General features: G+C 42.7%; 2 protein-coding genes across 6 annotated transcripts in view; one reads left to right on the forward strand and one right to left on the reverse strand.

Annotated features, from left to right (window-relative positions):
• The window catches only part of PXK (PX domain containing serine/threonine kinase like), a 57,546-nt gene extending 54,474 nt beyond the window's left edge, over positions 1–3,072 (forward strand). For 2 of the 5 annotated variants that reach the window (XM_024746280.1, XM_024746281.1), the window contains exon 18: positions 1,058–3,072. In XM_024746280.1, coding sequence (XP_024602048.1) covers positions 1,058–1,269 — 212 coding nt within the window. In that variant the 3' untranslated portion in view covers positions 1,270–3,072. The remainder of the gene's footprint in view (positions 1–1,057) is intronic. The other 3 variants (XM_024746284.1, XM_024746282.1, XM_024746285.1) reach the window with 3 other exon arrangements.
• PDHB (pyruvate dehydrogenase E1 subunit beta) lies at positions 2,864–8,608 on the reverse strand. The gene is made up of 10 exons (XM_024746286.1): positions 8,482–8,608; positions 8,321–8,374; positions 7,028–7,135; positions 6,875–6,937; positions 6,736–6,771; positions 6,296–6,581; positions 5,552–5,662; positions 5,159–5,250; positions 3,712–3,853; positions 2,864–3,404 (listed from the first exon to the last, which is right to left on the reverse strand). Exons 1-10 carry the CDS (start codon positions 8,521–8,523, stop codon positions 3,259–3,261), a joined length of 1,080 nt encoding a protein of 359 aa, XP_024602054.1. The 5' UTR covers positions 8,524–8,608; the 3' UTR covers positions 2,864–3,258.
• Positions 8,609–19,509: the final 10,901 nt, after the last annotated feature.

Genomic DNA, 19,509 nt, shown 5'->3' on the forward strand with positions numbered 1-19,509 from the left:
AGTTCCCCAGACCAGGGCTCAAACCCACGCCCCCCTGCACTGGAAGCACGGAGTCTTAACCACTGGACAGCCAGGGAAGTCCCAGCAGGGTTTTTTCTGTACCTAGTGCTTATTTTGTCCCAAGAGGACAATTCATTCATTGATTCAAAACTATAAAATTCGAGCGCCCAATGTTTGTGTTTCTGAAAGCTAAGGGAGGTTTCAGATACCTGTCCAGTTACCTTCTCCTTGCCCACCAGGGTACAGCTCGGCATTCCAGTCTCCCCTGACACTTCAGCAAAGATGTAGGGTTAGGGCATTTCCATCCTGTCCCTGGGTTGGGCCACAGTGGAAACATGGGTGCTTGAGGAAGATTCCTCCCTGAGAATACCATTGCTGGAGAGAGAAAGCCCTCTGCGCCTTGCGGTGCATTGCTAACATTAGCATTTTATGTTTTTTTCATGCAACCTAATAGGAAATGATTATTCAAGACGGATGCCCCTGGGGAGCCCGTAACCCAGCAGACAATGGTTACTTGCCGAGAATCCTAAGTGATTTGTCATTTTATGTTAAATCACGTCCTTCAAATATTGTGTGTGTTGGAGCAGCTAAAGAACCGTTCATCCCTTACTAGTAATTGATACTCCAGTAGCCCAGCTCTATGCATACAGATGTCTATCTTTAATTGCTAGCTCAGGAATAGGTGGAGCTGCCTGGAACCTGGAAAAAGTAGCTAATGGAACTTTTCTTTTGGGACCATGATTAAAGTTTGGAAGTGGAAGTAGAGCCTCATCTATGCTGAGAATGTCGCTATGTATAGTTTCATGTAATCTGTGATATTGTTCAGTCTTTTCTCACATGACTATTACTTGGGAGAAATGGCAACTTTTAATTAATTCCCCTTTAATGCTTCTACATTTCTTGTTCAAGTATTTTAAAAAAATCACACAGTACAAGGTGTGTTGGCCCGTTTGAGGGAAAACATTTGCAGTCTCACCGAAGTCCTTTCTGCCCAGGACTGAGCAGTAGCACGGATACAGGGTGTGTGGAGATACTGACTGTGCCCTTTCCTCCACAGGGATGTCCGCGTTACCCCCACCTCCTCCACCTGCGCCTCCGCCACCAGCAGCTCCCTTGCCTCCTGCGAGCACAGAGGCGCCCACACAGCTTCCACCCCAGGCTGTGAATGGCGTGAGCCGAGGGGCCTTACTCAGCTTCATCCAGAATTTCCAAAAAGGAACTTTGAGGAAAGCCGAAACCTGTGATCATAGTGCTCCTAAGATCGGCTAAAGCTTTGTGTTTACACTTGGAGGGAAAATTTGTTTTGTTTTTCCTTCCACCTCCAACCCCTAAAGTACCCTCTATCTGGATGAATAATTGCTGAGCCAGTACAGTCACATACGACTTCGCAGATGCTCATGTAAGAGGCTTTTCAAGAGGGAAATAAATAGTCTTCAAGTAGAATAAAGTCAGGCTGGCATTGCTGCCTTAAGAAATAGTTTGCTCCTTTGTTACTCTTGTAAAGGAGTCTTGCTCTTCCTCTAATGGTCATCTTTTGGTGGCAGCAGCATATTGGAATCAATTATTTCCACCAACAGAAGGAAGTGGACAAAAAACGATGACAATATACAGTCACAGCGGTGGATGGCCTTCGTGTCGCAATCCCTCCTATACCATCAGACAGCTCCTAGAAATGTTCCTCTCAGAGTTCATTTCTCTATTCTAAAGCATTTTCTGGTTATTTCTTAGATAACTCCCATTTTTGCTACCTTAATTTCATCCTAGACATTAACACTGTAGCCCAAAGCATAGTTATGTCGCTGAGAGTCAGAGAAGCAACTGAGTTCTTCATTTTCCCTACAAGTAGAACGGGGAAAGTTCGTAACAGTCTGTTAAGTTCGAACAGGAACTCCATTGTGGTTATAGAACTCAGGGCTGCTAAAGGAACTACTCTAGACTCTTAGTTCCTTTTAGTATGTATCGAACGGACAAAAAAATGTTGACATCAGAAAAAGCTCTTGCCAATTAGAGGATCTTCTTAATCCTCAGCAATTAAGTCAAGTTTGGCGTTTGTGGGGGTGGGTTATTATACAACACAAGTACATCTGGCAAAATCAGTTCTGATTTTCCAAAGATTTATCCAAATATATCATCTTTTTAATGTTACTCATTTATTAGAAAGATCCTTTATCCTATGATTTGCTTAAACCCTTAAATAAATTGCACTTTAAAGGATTATAAATAATCCATCTAAAAATTCAAGTTACACACATCAGTGTTGATTACTATGCAGAGAGAATGTCATTGTGTATAGTTTCATGTAATCTGTGATAAATGTTCAGCTGTATTTTTTATTAAAATAAACCATGTCTAGAAAATGTGTTATTTGTAGCTTGGCTAGATATTTTAAATGGGAACTTTTTGTAGTAACTTTGGTAAATATAAAGAAAAGATTCACACAGTATTTCTAAAGTTTCCTCCCTACCTATTCTATCTCTATTTTCTTTTGTGTCGTATTTTCCCTCTTAATTAATAAGAGATAACAATCCTGTCTTCCTGTTTTAATTAGGTACCACTTGTATGCTTCTATAACTAATTTAAATCTATCTTTTCCATCTCAACTTCTGAAGAGGGCAGTGTATGGCAGAGTGTGTGTTTGTTGGCAGTGGGAAAAACACCTGACACAGATTTTGGTTTAACTTTAAAGAGAACCTACTAGAATTAGGCATTTGAAGAGTCGGGGGGCAAGTTCCTGTTTTAAGTAAGTAATGCAGTCTAGGAGATTAATGATTACTGATTAGTTCCTGATGGCAGTAATTTCTTAACAGAATTTTAAGACTTCTATCCCACATTTATTATCTCAAGAATATAAAAATACAATTAGTCATAGTTAGGAATTCCTTTATTCCTTATCAAAACAGTCTAACAGTAAATGTAGATTATATGCTTTTATTTTTACATATAAGTTATGTTTTTTTGGAGATATCTTTCATCAGGACTCTTGCCACATTTATACCTTGTCCTTCTAATGAGAGGGTAAAATTTTACATTAATCTTATTCAAAGAACATGGCTATTGTAACAGATAAAAAAAGCGTGGACCCTAGGCAGGAGAGTGGAGAGTTTTTCCACAGACATATTTAAACTTCTTCCCAGTACAAAAACGTGTGTTGTTGCTTTAGACATAACTTTACAAATCAAAAGGTCTTATAGGACAATACAGATGAAATGTCATTAAGTATTTTAAGGAAATCCCAATGACTTGAAATTCAAGTCCAAGCTACATATTTAGTGTTTTCTTTATTGCAAATATGATGTCTTTAACCTGAGGTACAGAGTTGTCTTCTAGAACCTTTGCATAAGGCATAGGGACATCGGCACCGGTGACACGAACTACAGGAGCATCCAGAAAATTGAACGCGGGGCCTAAGAGGGAAGGAGGCGCAAATGAGAGAGGCATGAAAAACCAGCTGAGCACCACCACCTCAGCATAGCAGGTATGGCTGCCCAGAGAAGGAAAATCTGAAGAAGGAAATATGAAATCTGAAAGGAATGCTAATTACAGAGAATTGTTTCTGGCCTTGCTTTCTTAAACATTTACCCAAAGGAAAAATACCAAGCTGACAAGTTGAAAATTCAAGTCATTTGACCACCCCTAGCTTTTGATTGTTTTGTCCTGTAACACAGTGTTTATTACAGTTTAACTATTCTGGAATCAGTTTCTCTGAAATACCTTCCATGATCCTGGCACAGATTTCAGCTCCTACTCCAAACTGTGGCCAGCCTCCTTCCACAGTTACGAGGTGACTGGTCTTCATGACACTGGCTTCTATTGTTTCAATGTCCATTGGTCTGATGGTTCGCATATTTATCACCTAAACAGATAATAAATAGCTTTACAGAGCCACTTCCTCACAAATATAGTCTTATCCCCAAAATGCCACTTCCTTTCTTGTTTCCTTTTAATCTTTGGGTCTAGGGAAACATAATCTGCCCATTCATGAACAAACTGTCAAAAGGGAAACTGTAACTAAAACAAAAATCTTTATCTCTACTACAAGCAGCTTTGTTCACTTACAGAATTCACTTATCCTCCCTTGGCCTTAACTTCCTCCTCATCAAAATAATAACTAACATGTGACCGCTTACCCTGTACCAGGCACTACACTAAGTATAATTCTACAACCACCCTGACGGGACAGTAAATGTATTATCCTCATTTTACAGCTGATGGCAGAGATTTCGAGTACGTAACATGCCCAAGTGTTAACTAGGAAGTGGTACCTCCTGGTTATGAAAGTGTTAGACTCGATGACTTCTAAGTTTTCTCTTCTCCCAAACTCCAGCTCCAAGGTTGGATCTTAACTTGACAAAACACATACTAAAAAGATCCAGACCCTAGGTGGTAGAAGGCTAGTTATTTGAAAAGCAAGTAGGCTCCCAGCTTTAAGCAGAGGCAGAACTAAGTGACAAAGCAAGATTTTATACCTAATTAACCTGTTACAGAACTCAAACGCCTCTTTTTGGGTCTTAAACTTAAAGGGACCTTTCTGATTCTTTATTTTTTTAATAAATTTTATTTATTTATTTATTTATTTAATTATTTTTGTGTGTGTGTGTGGTACGCGGGCCTCTCACTGTTGTGGCCTCTCCCGTTGCAGAGCACAGGCTCCGGACGCGCAGGCTCAGCGGCCATGGCTCACGGGCCCAGCCGCTCCGCGGCATGTGGGATCTTCCCGGACCGGGGCACAAACCTGTGTCCCCTGCATCGGCAGGCGGACTCTCAACCACTGCGCCACCAGGGAAGCCCTATTTATTTATTTTTGGCTGCGTTGGGTCTTTATTGCTGCGTGTGGGCTTTCTCTAGTTGCAACAAGCGGGGGCTACACTTCGTTGTGGTGCACAGGCTTCTCACTGCGGTGGCTTCTCTTGTTGTGGAGCACGGGCTCTAGGTGCACGGGCTTCAGTAGTTGTGGCACATGGGCTCAGTAGCTGTGGCTCACGGGCTCCAGAGTATAGGCTCAGTAGTTGTGGCGCACGGGCTTAGTTCTCCGTGGCATGTGGGATCTTCCGGAACCAGGGCTCGAACCTGCGTCCCCTGCGTTGGCAGGCGGATTCTTAACCACTGCGCCGCCAGGGAAGTCCCCTGATTCTTTAAGAACAAGTGAATGTCCACTCACCTCACATTCAATTCCCTCTTTAGATAGCACCGTTGCAGCTTCTAAGCAGTGGCTCACAGGTCTTGAATGGGAAACTATGGTTACATGTGTCCCTGAAACAAAGTGGTCACAGATAAGAGGTCAGGTTGAAACCAAAGACACTGTCCTGCTCTGCAGCTCCAGCGAGATGAGGAATGTGGCAGCCTTTCTAGAAACGAAATACAAATCTACTGGACCAAGATTTAGAAAAGAACAAATATATGCGCAATCAGGGCATGACACATTTTAAACTTGAACTCATCCTATAATTTCCTAGTCAAAGTAAAGGGCAGTGACTTCTAGACTGAATTTGACCAACATAAATAGAGGGCACAGATTACAAATAATGTTTACATGTATACTAATTTCTCTTACCTTGCCTTTCTATTTTAGCTTTTCCAATAGGAATCAGAAAATCTTTTGACTGAGCCTCTGGGGGAAGTTCAAAAGGAACTCCATACATCAATTCATTCTCCAGCACCACCACTGCAAAATATAAATATTTAAACCAAAGTAACTACATGACTAAAAATGTATATGCGGGCTTCCCTGGTGGCGCAGTGATTGAGAGTCCACCTGCCGATGCAGGGGACACGGGTTCGTGCCCTGGTCCGGGGAGATCCCACATGCCGCATAACGGCTGGGCCCGTGAGCCATGGCCGCTGAGCCTGCGCATCCGGAGCCTGTGCTCCGCCACGGGAGAGGCCACAACAGTGAGAGGCCCGCGAACCCCCCCGCCAAAAAAAGTATATGCAACACTATCATTCATATTGTGAAAAGTTTCACTGTGCTGATTAGGAAGCCTCATACCTATCGTGTCCAGTAGCCTTGAGGATGATTTAAGTACAGACATCTGTAGTCTGGGCGATCCTGATTTTATCTATGGGGTTAAACCGGTGTTGTAGGTATGCAGCAAATTTCTCCGGTATCTAATTGGCCCCGTTATAGTCAGAAATAAGAACACCACATTTTTTCCTATCTTTACTATATCTGTAAATCACTGACATTTTATATGATACATCTAAGCCTAACTAGAAGTCTTCAATGGTTCCTTCCATGCAGATATTTCATTTTTGTTCTTTAATGTTCAAGAGACCCACAACACGTCACGCTACTGACCTGGATTGTTATCCCGAATGGCTGATTTAATAAGTCCTTTTGCATCCTCTGAACTCCAGGGGCTGACCACCTTTAAGCCTGGGCAGTGCCCATACCAGGCAGCAAAGCACTGTGAGTGCTGGGCAGCTACGCCTGCTGAGGCGCCATTGGGCCCCCTGAAGACTATGGGCACAGGCTGAAAGCCCCCTGACATGTAGTAGGTCTTGGCAGCTGAGTTTATAACCTGGTCGATGGCTTGCATAGAGAAGTTGAAGGTCATAAATTCACAAATGGGCCGCAACCCAGCCTGTCAGATCAAAAACATAGATGTTAAAAAGACGAGAAAGAGCAATTTAGAGTAGCACAGCACCACTTCGCTCCCCCAACATTCAAGCAATGTTTTTAAACGGCCATGTTGAAAGTAATCTCTTTGGATAAGATTCATAAAGAGGACTACATACCATAGCTGCACCTACAGCAATTCCAGCAAAACCCATCTAGAACATAAAACGCAAACATAAGTAAAAATCCACAAAAATTAGAACAGTACACTTTAATAGACATGCCCCTCAAAGGTCTGCTTCCTGATGGAAGGCTTACCTCAGATATGGGAGTGTCTATGATCCTCTTATCTCCATATTTCTTCCACAGGCCTCGACTAACCTACAATTAAGCAATGACCCCATTACCTTTAATTGTACTGGGGGCAAATGGCCACCTCAGTTCTGTATAGCTTTCATGTATCTTGGTTACCTTATATGCCCCATCATATTGGGCAACTTCTTCCCCAAGTAGAAATACCTTCTCATCTCTTTCCAGCTCCTCATCCATACCTTGATTTATAGCCTCACGAACTGTCACCTGTCACAGGTATGGGAAAGCAGTCAATAAGCTACAGCATTACTTAGGAGACTATTGAGATTCTCTCTCTTGACCTAGGCTGCCCACAGCACACAATGTAAAAACTATCACTAGAACAGGCTTCTCTTCAAAAGTTCAAAAAGTAACATTTCTATCACTCATAGCCAGTCTTTGATTGGATGTGTAAATGAGAAGTATACTGAACACTTGGTTGATGTGCACCTAAGCTTAAGAAATCTGCTTGCTGGCCATACCAGCTCATAGGTGGCTTCCTAAGTAGAAAAGTGTACTAGGTAATTTTATTTCCACATCCGGTATACTGTGGGGCAGCGAACAGTCAAGGAAGCCTAAATAATACCACATATTGAGCGCTCACTAGCTGCCAGGCACTGCCAAACACTTAGCCTTCAGGATGTAGGAGTTATTTTACTACACAGGTTGGTAGAATCCTCCAGTAACAAAAAGGGGAAGAGTGGGCAATTCCTCAAAACGTTGAACACAGAATTACCACATAATCCAACAATCCCACTTCTAGATATAGACCCAAAAGAACTGAAAAGCCGGGACCCAGATAATCGCACACCGATGTTCACAGCAGCATTATTCACAAATCCAACAGGTGGAAGCAACCCAAATGTCCACCAAAGATGAATGTATCAGCAAAATGTGGTATATGCCTACAACGGAATATCATTCAGCCTTAAAAAGGAATGAAATTCTGACACATGCTACAACATGGATGAACCTTGAAAACATGTTAAGTGAAATAAGCCAGACATAAAAGGACAAATGCTGTATGATTCCATTTATGGGAGGTCCCTAGAGTAGATAAATTAATAGGCACAGAACGTACAATACAGGTTACCAGGGGCTAATGGGATGGAGAGTTATTGTTCAATGGGTACAGTTTCTGTTTGGGATGATGATAAAGTTCTGGTGGTGAATGGACAACGTGGTGAATGTACTTAGTCCCACTGCATATACAGTTTAAAAGGGTAAATTTTCTTATGTATATTTTACCACAGTAAAAAATTTTAAGGGGGAGGATGAGGGAAGAAGCGTCAAGTCTAGTTCCCTCAGATCGGACATCTCATTCCCCTGAGCCTCGCGTGGGTGACATGCGGCCCCAGCCTCCGCGCCGGGACGAGGGGCCTCGCCGGCCCGGCTAGCTTCCAGGCCAGTTACCTGCAGAGCAGCCGGCGCGGTCCGGTGGAAGCGCCTCCTCAGCAGCCCGGAGACCTGGCGGGGAGAGAGAGAGAGAGATAGAGAGAGAGAGAGGACGCTCAGAGGGGACGCAGACTGGGCAGGGATCGCGCAGGGTCATGGGCCCGAGAGCCGCTGCCGACCTGCTCAAGGGGTCTCCGCGTCAAGCCAGCCACCACCGCCATCTTGACCGTGTCCTCTAGCCGCCGCCGAACGACAACACAGGAGGGATGCGGACTAGTCAGGCCCCATTTCCCCTGCCGGCGCGGGCCAATGGCAGGGCACGGCGTCTGCGTGTCCCGCCCCCCAGGGCGTCGGGGGCCGAGGGGTGGAGCCGAGGAGGCGTGTCGGGTGTCTAGCCACTCAGCCTGAGGCAGCTTGGGATCAATGTTATTGAGAGCTGCCGTCTCCTGGCGCGCCGCTTGCACGCCGGGAGCACGTCCCTGCGTGTTGATACGTGGATCGCAGGGACCAAAAATCAGACTCTAAGAATCATAACTCGAGGCCGAGGGACCTTCAGAATTAGGCCACGCTTCTGCAGGCGCTGAAATTCTTTGGTACGGAGTAGCCCTTATACACCGTTTGGTGACTGGGGATTTACAGTCTTACAGGCGAGCCTAGTTTCTCTTGGAAGCACTGTCTGTTCGCTCTTTTTTTTTTTTAAACATCTTTATTGGAGTATAATTGCTTTACAATGGTGTGTTAGTTTCTGCTGTATAACAAAGTGAAGCAGCTATACGTATACGTAATCCCCATAGCCCCTCCCTCTTGCGTCTCCCTCCCACCCTCCCTATCCCACCCCTGTAGGTGGACACAAGACACCGAGCTGATCTCCCTGTGCTCTGCAGCTGCTTCCCACTAGCTATCTATTTTACATTTGGTAGTGTATATATGTCCATGCCACTCTCTCATTTCGTCCCAGTTTACCCTTCCCCCTCCCCATCTCCTCAAGTCCATTCTCTACGTCAGCGTCTTTATTCCTGTCCTTGCCCCTAGGTTCATCAAAACCATTTTTTTTTTTTTTAGATTCCATATATATGTGTTACCATGTGGTATTTGTTTTTCTCTCTCTGAATTACTTCACTCTGAATGACAGACTCAGGGTCCATCCACCTCACTACAAATAACTCAATTTCGTTTCTTTTTATGGCTGAGTAATATTCCATTGTATATATGTGCCACATCTTCTTTATCCATTCATCTGTTTATGGACACTTAGGTTGCTAACATGTCCTGGCTACTGTAAATAGTGCAGCAGTGAACATTGTGGTACGTGACTCTTTTTGAATTATGGTTTTCTGAGGATATATGCCCAGTAGTGGGATTGCTGTGTCGTATGGTAATTCTATTTTAAATTTTTTTAAGGAACCTCCATACTGTTCTCCATAGTGGCCGTATCAATTTACATTCCCACCAACAGTAGTTCTTGCCTCCTTTAGCAAAGATAAGGTGACCACATGTGCATGGGTTTATCTCTTGAGTTTTCTATCCTGTTCCATTGATCTATGTTTCTGTTTTTGTGCCAGTACCATACTGTCTTGATTAATGTAGCTTTGTAGTGTAGTCTGGAGTCAAGGGAGCCTGATTTCTCCAGCTCTGTTTTTCTTTCTCAAGATTGCTTTGGCTACTTGGGGTCTTTTGTGTATCCATACAAATTGTGAAATTTTTTGTCTCCTTAGGTAGGTTTATTCCTAGGTATCTAGATATTTATTCTTTTTGTTGCAATGGTAAAGGAGAGTGTTTCCTTAACTTCTCTTTCAGATTTTTCATCATTAGTGTATAGGAATGCAAGAGATTTCTGTGCCTTAATTTTGTATCCTGCTACTTTACCATATTCATTGGTTAGCTCTAGTAGTTTTCTGGTAGCATCTTTAGGATTCTCTATGATATGCCTACTTTCTGGAGGGTTTTTAACATAAGTGGGTGTTGCATTTTGTCGAAAGCTTTTTCTGCATCTATTGAGATTATCATATAGTTTTTATTCTTCAATTAGTTAATATGGTGTATCACATTGATTGATTTGCATATATTGAAGAATCCTTGCATTCCTGAGGTAAACCCTACTTGATCATGGTGTATGATCCTTTTATGTGCTGTTGGATTCTGTTTGCTAGCATTTTGTTGAGGATTTTTGCATCTATGTTCATCAGTGATGTTGACCTATAGTTTACTTTTTTTGTGACATCTTTATTTGGTTTTGGTATCAGGGTGATGGTGGTGTGGTAGAATGAGTTTGGGAGTGTTCCTCCCTCTGCTATACTTTGGAAGAGTTTGAGAAGGATAAGTTATCAATTTTGTTTATCTTCTCAAAGAACCAGCCTTTAGTTTTATTGATCTTTGCTATTGTTTCCTTCATTTCTTTTTCATTTATTTCTGATCTGATCTTTATGATTTCTTTCCTTCTGCTAACTTTGTTTTTTCTTTTGTTTTTGTTCTTCTTTCTCCAATTGCTTTAAGTGTAAGGTTAGGTTGTTTATTTGAGATATGTAATAATCTTTATTTTAAAGTCTGTTTTGTCTGATATGAGAATTGCTAGTCCAGTGTTCTTTTGATTTCCATTTGCATGGAATATCTTTTTCCACCCCCTCACTTGCAGGCTGTATGTATCCCTAGGTCTAAAGTGGGTCTCTTGTAGACAGCATATATATGGATCTTGTTTTTGTATCCATTCAGCCAGTCTATGTCTTTTGGCTGGAGCATTTAATCCATTTACATTTAAGGTAATTATCGCTATGTATGTTCCTATTACTATTTTCTTAATTGTTTTGGGTTTGTTATTGTAGGTCTTTTCCTTCTCTTCTGTTTCCTGCCTAGAGAAGTTCCGTTAGCATTTGTTGTAAAGCTGGTTTGGTGGTGCTGAACTCTCTTAGCTTATGTTTGTCTGTACAGGTTTTAATTTCTATGTCAAATCTGAATGAGATCCTTGCTAGGGATAGTAATCTTGGTTGTAGGTTTTTCCCTCTCATCACTTTAAATATGTCCTGCCACTCCCTTCTGGCTTGCAGAGTTTCTGCTGAAAGATCAGCTGTTAACCTTATGGGGATTTCTTTGTATGTTATTTGTTGCTTTTCCCTTGCTGCTTTTAAATATTTTTTCTTTGAATTTAATTTTTGATAGTTTGATTAATATGTCTTGGCGTGTTTCTCCTTGGATTTATCCTGTATGGGACTCTCTGCACTTCCTGGACTTTACTGACTCCTTTCCCATATTAGGGAAGTTTTCAACTATCATCTCTTCAAATATATTCTCAGTCCCTTTCTTTTTCTCTTCTTCTTCTGGGACCCCTACAATTTGAATGTTGGTGCATTTAGTGTTGTCCCAGAGGTCTCTGAGACTGTCCTCAATTCTTTTCATTCTTTTTTCTTTATTCTGCTCTGCAGTAGTTATTTCCACTATTTTATCTTCCAGGTCACTTATCCGTTCTTCTGCCTCAGTTATTCTGCTACTGATTCCTTCTAGAGAATTTTTAATTTCATTTATTGTGTTGTCCATCACTGTTTGTTTACTCTTTAGTTCTTCTGAGTCCTTGTTAAATGTTTCTTGTATTTTCTCCATTCTATTTCCGAGATTTTGGATCGTCTTTACTATCATTACTCTGAATTATTTTTTCAGTTAGACTGCCTATTTCCTCTTCATTTGTTTGGTCTGGTGGATTTTTACTTTGCCCCTTCGTCTGCTGTGTATTCCTCTGTCTTCTCATTTTGCTTAACTTACTGTGTTTGGGGTCTCCTTTTCGCAGGCTGTAGGTTCATAGTCCCCAATGTTTTTGATGTCTGCCCCCAGTGGGTAAGGTTGGTTCAGTGGGTTGTGTAGGCTTCTTGGTGGAGGGGACTGGTGCCTGTGTTCTGGTGTGTGAGGCTGGATGTTGTCTTTCTGGTGGGCAGGACCATGTCCAGTGGTGTGTTTTGGGGTGTCTGTGGCCTTATTATGATTTTAGGCAGCCTCTCTGCTAATGGGTGGGGTTGTGTTCCTGCCTTGCTAGTTGTTTGGCATAGGGTGTCCAGCACTGTAGCTTGCTGGTCATTGAGTGGAGCTGGGTCTTAGCGTTGAGATGGAGATCTCTGGGAGAGTTCTCACCTATTGATATTACGTGTGTCCGGGTGGTGTCTGGTGGTCCAATGTCCTGAACTCAGCTCTCCCCACTCAGAGGCTCAGGCCTGACACCCGGCTGGAGCACCAAGACCCTGTCAGCCACACGGCCAGGTATGTGGGGAGTTTCTTGCCTTTTGGAAAGTCTGCGGTTTTCTGCCACTGTTCAGTAGGTGTTCTGTAGGAGTTCCACATGTAGATGTATTTTTGATGTATCTGTGGGGAGGAAAGTGATCTCCACGTCTTACTCCTCCACCATCTTGAAGGTCCTCCTCTCTGTTGGTTCTTTAGAATGTGAACAAAAGCTTTCATGTGTGCCAGGCATTGTGTTATTTAATTTTCACAAGAACCCTCTCAGGTAATTAGTGTTATTATTATGGGCTCCATTTCTCAGATGGGTAGACTGAAGCTGGGATTGGTTAAATGAGCCAGGATTTGGCTTTAGGATTGTCTGACTCTGAAGGGTAGTCTTTTTGCACTGCTTCCTAAAGTGGAAGTTGGGGTCCCACCTGGGAGGGAGTTACAACAACCCACATTTAGAGAGACACTTATGGGGCCAAACACCCTACTAGGGAAGCCTCTGGAAGCCTCCTCTCCTTGGTCTCATTTCGACTGGGGTGGGGCTGGGAGGTGGGGAGGGGGGGTCAGGTGGGACCTCTGGGGACTCCCTCAGTCCTCACTCTTCCCCAGGACATTCCAAAAACTTCTCTGAGGGCTGCGGGCTGCTGGTCTGCAACCTCAGAATCTGGGTTTACTATAAGGGCTCTGGGAAGCCAGTGCAGCAGGGCAGCGACTAGGTCACAGGAGTACGTCTGGTTGCTGAGTGAGAATGAAAAGAGGGGGATGAGCAGGGAGACCCCAGGGAGTCTTTGGCAGAGGGAGAGCTGGGCTAGAGGGCAGTTTCAGCAGGAAGAGGAGGGGACAGGTTTGAGATCTATTTTGGACTGGAATCAATAGGATTGCCGTGAGGAAAGGGGAAGAGTGGAGGAAGATTTTGGGGTTTTTTGTTGTTGGATGGGTGCAGGTGGGGAGCCCGAGAGCAGGTGGGAGGTAAGAATCCATTCTGAATAAGCTGTATTTAGGTGACTGGATCATACCCAGGTTGAATATAGAAGCTTGGAGGTAGAGGCTAGGTAGCGCTAGAGAAATAAATTTGCACGCAGCTGCATAGAGATGGCCTTTAGTCTCTGGGCCTCTGCTTCGTCGTCTTTAAAATGGAGAGATAGTCTCTAAGGTATGAAGTCAAGAGCTTCTGTCTCCCTCATCTGGCACCGTCATCTAGTCCCTTCAGTCTGTGGACTGAAATAAAAGCTCACAATGTGAGAGCTGTGAGTTTCGTTTTATTTGGGGATGTACTGAGGACTATAGCCCAGGAGACTGCTTCCGAGATGGGGCTGAGGAACTGCTCTGAACAGGTAAGAGAGGAGGTCAGCACATACATGATTTTGGAGACGGGTATGCAGTCAAGCACACATCTTGGTAGAAGGTTACTGCTAGTCATGAGTAGATGTTTTAGTTAATGATTTTTAGTGCTTTTCTAAGTACAGTAAGATGCAAGAAATTGGGTTCATAAATTTTTCTCTTGAAACTATTTATTTGAAGGCCTGTTTAGCTAGTTTCCTCAGAGCATAGAGTACCTCATTGTCAGTCTCTGTCCTGAACACCTTTCAGGGTACGTTGATGGTCAGAGACTGCAGTGGCTAATGACTCAATACTTGTAGAGCATGATGGTGAGCAACATTCTCTATTTGACAAGTCCTTGGCAGGAGACCCCAGCACTTTCCAGACAGCCACGGCATCCCTGGGAAATCCCTGAATTTGAGATGTCAGCCCTCACGGATTCCTGGGTTCTACTCAGAATGAAAATGTGAGTCAGTTCTCCCACCACTCCCATCTGTCCCACCATCCAGCACTAAAAGATTTCAGGATTGGGAATTCCCTGGCAGTCCAGTGGTTAGGGCTCCACACTCCACTTCAGGGGCACGGGTTTAACCCGTGGTTGGGGAGCTAAGATCCCACAAGCCATGCAGCATGGCCAAAAAAAAAGATTTCAGCATTAAAATTACAAAGCAAAAGGAGACATCAAGGTAAGGGAACAGTGACCCAAAGAGAAGCCAGAATTCTGTCCTTTGATCTAGACAAAGGACAGGATTCTTGGGCTGTATTTACACAGAGATCCCAAAAAGCCAGGAACCCTGAGTCCATGCAGCTAGTCTGGCCAGTTTAGTCAGGAAGACCGTGGCGACTCCAGAGGACTCAGCTGGCCTCAGGTGAGAATTTCCTTTTAAAATAATGACTGTGGGCATTTCAGACACATTGAGTATCTTCATCTGTATATGTGCTTTCCTTTTAAATTTTATAAATGGCCAGTTTGGAAAAGCTAGGCATAATTTTATGTTTCGGAGTAAAAAGCACAGAAGATGGAAGTGCTGAATTTTATTTTATCCTTAGTTTTTTAATAAACTTATTTTTTTTTTTGATGTGTTGGGTCTTTTTTGCTGCGTGCGTGCTTTCTCTAATTGCAGCGAGCAGCAGGGTTACTCTTCGTTGCGGTGCACAGGCTCCTCATTGCAGTGGCTTCTCTTGTTACAGAGCATGGGCTCTAGGTGCGCGGGCTTCAGTAGTTGTGGCATGCGGGCTTCAGTAGTTGTGGCACGCGGGCTCAGTAGTTGTGGCTCACGGGCTCTAGAGCGCAGGCTCAGTCGTTGTGGTGCACGGGCTTAGTTGTTCTGTGGCATGTGGGTTCTTCCCGGACCAGGGCTTGAACCCGTGTCCCCTGCATTGGCAGGCAGATTCTTAACCACTGCGCCACCAGAGAAGTACTGGAAGTGCTGAATTTTAAATCCATTATCTTTTTAAAGCCACTTTACATTTATGTGCTTGCTGGATTTTACAGAAAGGGATTGGAAAGTGTAAGTTGGCCAACTAGGCCACTTTTCTCTTGGAATTAAATCTTCCCAAAGTTCCAGGAACATTTGTCCTCCAGTCTCTTTGGGTTGTCAGTCATCAGAAAGTCCTTTATCCAAAGTTTTCGATCTCCACAGGCTTGACCAATTTTTCGTGTGTGTGGGTTTTTTTTGTTTGTTTGCATTTTGGTCATTGCAAGCAAGGTTTATTAAAGAGGACTTCTCACTCTTCCGTCTTTTTAGGTGTAACTTAAGCAGAGTAAAATGCACATTTCCACCACCCCAGAAAGTTCGCTCATGTCTCCTCTTAAGTAATTCCCCACACATCACCTCACAGGCAAACACAGATCTGGTTTCCATAGTCATATTTCTGTTGGCCTGTTTTAGAACTTGAAACAATTGGAGTTATACACCGTGTGCTCTTGTGTCTGGCTCAGCAAAATGTTACTGAGATCGATTCATCCATGTTAAGTATTAATGATTTACTCCTCTTTTTTTTTCTCATAAATTTTTCTCTTGAGAGATCTTAAGGCTCTCTTAAGAAGAACAAAAATACAAAGAGTATGCAAGAGTTTTCATATACCTTCCATCCAGCTTTGCCCAATGGTAATATTTTATATAACCACAGTACGTTGTCAAAACCCAGAATTAACATTAGTACAATACTGTTAACTCAGGTAGACACTTTATTCAGCTTTCACCAACTTTTATATGCATTTGTGTGTGTGTGTGTGTGTGTGTGTGTGTGTGTGTGTGTGTGTGTGTAGTACTACGGAATTTTATCATACGTACAAATTCATGTAACCACCAGCACAATCAGAATACAGAATTTTTCCATCACTACAGAGAAACTCCCTTGTGTTACCTCATAGATACACCTTCTCCAACCCCTAACTCCTGGTAACCACTAATCTCCTCTCAAACACTATAATTTGTTATTTCATGGAATCATGCAATATGTAACTCTTTGCGATTGACTATTGTCACTCAGCCTAAAGCCCCAAGATCAGTGCAAGTAGTTGCATGTATCAACATTTCATTCTTTTTTATTGCTTAACAGCTGTATGGCTATATCAGTTTATCCATTCATCCACTGAAGGACTTCTGGGTTGTATTCTCAGTTTTAGCTATTTCCAATACAGCTGCTGTGAACATTGGTTTACAGGTTTTTTTGTGAACATAAATTTTCATTTCTTTAGGTATCCAGCAGTATGATTGTATGTTAAGTGTATGTTTAACTTTTAAGAAATTGCCATACTGTTCTTCCAGAGTGGCTGTACCATTTTAGGGTCCCTCCAGCAATGTAGGAGACATCCAGTTGCTCTGGGGTCGTTGCCAGCACCTGATATTGTCAATAATTTTTATTTCAGACATTCTAATAGATGTATAGTGGTATCCCTCGTGATTTTGATTTGCATTTCCCTAATATTTAATGATGTTGAACACCTTTCTACATACTTACTTGACATCCATCTTTGGTGAAGTGTCTGTTCAAGACTTTTGCTCGTATTCTAATTAGATTGTTTTATATAGTGATAAAATATGAATAACATAAAATTTACCATTTTAACCATTTAAAAAATAAATTTATTTTATTTTATTTATTTTGAGCTGCATTGGGTCTTCGTTGCTGCGCACGGGCTTTCTCTAGTTGAGGCGAGCGGGGGCTACTCTTTGTTGAGGTGCGTGGGCTTCTCATTGCGGTGGCTTCTCTTGTTGCGGAGCACAGGCTCTAGGCGCATAGGCTCAGTAGTTGTGGCTCGCGGGCTTAGTTGCTCTGTGGCATGTGGGATCTTCCCGGACCAGGGCTCAAACCCGTGTCCCCTGCACTGGCAGGTGGATTCTTAACCACTGTGCCACCAGGGAAGTCCCTTAACCATTTTCAAGTGTACAGTTCAGTTGTGTTAAATACTTTCACACTGCTGTTCAATTACCACCACCATCCATCTCCAGAATTTTTTCATTTTCCCAAAAGGAAACTCTCTATCCCATTTCTGAGCAAAATATCTTTTATAATGTTTGCATATTTTATTCCAATATATCCATATACACTTTGTTTTATATTTTAGTTTAAATTTCAAAAATGTTTTGAATAGGAAATTCATCCCATTGCAGGAAAAAATATTCAAGTAGTTCAGAAAGGTACAAAGTAATCGTCCTTCCTGCTCCTGAACCTCAGTTACACTGCCTCTGCCCCGTGCCGCAGCAGCCACCATTCTTATTTCTTCTGTCTGTTTACAGAGAAGGGCTATTTAGGTATAAGCTCTTTCTTTACACAAATGTTAGGTTTTTAAAAATATTGTTTTAATGAGCATATAGTTAAATTAAGTGTGTGTGTGTGTGTGTGTGTGTATGTGTGTGTGTCTAAGCTGGTATAGATTTGGGTAATGACAGCCACAATCAGCATACACAATGGCTCTCTGACCCCCAAAACTCCCTCTGTCCGTCCTTGTGACACCACACCCTCCATCCCTAATGCCTGACACCACCTAATCTGTGTCTCTGTTGCCACACTATTGCCTTTTCCAGAATGTTATATAAATGCAATCACACAGTATATAACTTTTTGAGACTGGCTTCTTTCACTCAACACAATGCCTTTGAGATTCATCTGTGTTGTCACATGTATGGATAGTCCCTTCTTTTTTATTGCGAGTATTATTCTGTTTTATGCACGTACCACAGTTTGTTCATCTGTTTACCTGTTAAAGGACATTTTAGTTGTTTCCAGTTTTTGGTGATGATGAATAGAGTTAATATAAAATTTTTGTGCAGAATTTTGTATGAACATACATTCTCATTTCTCTACCATGCGATTTTGGGATTGCTGGGTCATATGCAAGTGTATATTTAACTTTTAAGAGACTGTCAAACTGTTTTCTGGAGTACCATTTTCTATTCTCAACAACAGTGTATGAGAGTCCCAGTTGTTCCACATCCTCACCAACTCTTGATGTTATAATTTGTTTTTGTTTTTTGCCTTTCTAATGGGTATGCAGTGGTATCTCATCATGGTTTTGATTTTCATTTCCCTAATGGCTAAAGATGTTGAGTATCTCTTTGTTTTCTTATTGGCCATTTGTATATCATCTTTGGTAAAATGTCTGTTTAAGTCTTTGCCCATTTTTTCTTGGGTTGTTTGTTTTCTTAAGGTTGAGTTTTATATAAGTATGTGTGTGTGTGTGTGTGTGTGTGTGTGTGTGTGTGTGTGTGTATGTGTATATTCTGGATATAAGCCCTATGTTGAATATGCGATTTGCAAATACAGTCATCCCTTGGTATCTGTGAGGGGATTATTTCCAGAACCTCTCCCATCCTGAGGTTACCTAAATTTGTGACTGCTCAAGTCCCTTATGGTAGGATCCCAGGCTAGGACCTGGGATCTGGGACCCTCTACTGGAGTGCTTGCACCTGGACAAACATCTCCTTCGGCAATAAAATACAAAGAAAGTATAAGGGACTAAAAATAACCGCATGCATGTGCAGTTGGGGTAAAGTGTGAACAGCAAGATGCAAAAAGGCCAAAACCCAACTGCCCAGAGCAAAAGCAGGGTACCCTGATGGTCCCTGCACAGAGCACTACCCAGGGGGTGGGCAGAGCATCGAAGCCTGCCCGCCTCTATCCTCACCCCATTTAAGGAAGCAGCTCGCCACCCGCCTCGGGGAGTGAGCAAGGGTAGCTCTGACTTGTTCTCACTCCCTCGTGCTGCAGCCCGAGCCCCAGTACAGTCTTGCCCGAATTCCTTGTCCAGCCTCTTATCAATTTCTAACAGTAGGGCCTCTGACACTGTCCTCTGTTGGTTGAATCTGCAGGTGTGGAATCTGCGGATACTGAGGGCCCACTGTATTTTCTCCCAGTCTGTGACATATCTCTTCATTCTTTCAACACTGTCTTTCAGAGAAAAGGTTTAAATTTTGATGAAATTCAATTTACCAAAATTTTCTTTTATGGTTCATGTTTTGGTGTCATGTCTAAGAACTCTGCCTCACACCAGGTTGTAAAGCTTTTCTTTAATGTTTTCTTCTACAGTTTTATAGTTTTATGTTTAGCTCTATGGTCCATTTTGAGTTAATTTTTGTATAAGGTGTGAGGTTTAGGTCCAGAGGGCTTTTTTTTTTTTTTTTTTTGCAGTACGCGGGCCTCTCACTGTTGTGGCCTCTCCCGTTGCGGAGCAC

This window comes from Neophocaena asiaeorientalis, unplaced genomic scaffold (genome assembly GCF_003031525.2).
Source record: "Neophocaena asiaeorientalis asiaeorientalis breed wild unplaced genomic scaffold, Neophocaena_asiaeorientalis_V1.1 scaffold251, whole genome shotgun sequence".
Taxonomy (NCBI): domain Eukaryota; kingdom Metazoa; phylum Chordata; class Mammalia; order Artiodactyla; family Phocoenidae; genus Neophocaena; species Neophocaena asiaeorientalis.

Bases quoted from the DNA above. Each gene is read 5' to 3' on its own strand.
- PDHB (XM_024746286.1), bottom strand. From the start codon at position 8,523: ATGGCGGTGGTGGCTGGCTTGACGCGGAGACCCCTTGAGCAG. The intron at 8,375-8,481 runs GTCGGCAGCGGC...TCTCCCCGCCAG, and splicing joins CGCGGAGACCCCTTGAGCAG to GTCTCCGGGCTGCTGAGGAG. The intron at 5,251-5,551 runs GTAAGAGAAATT...ACTTTGTTTCAG, and splicing joins AGCTAAAATAGAAAGGCAAG to GGACACATGTAACCATAGTT.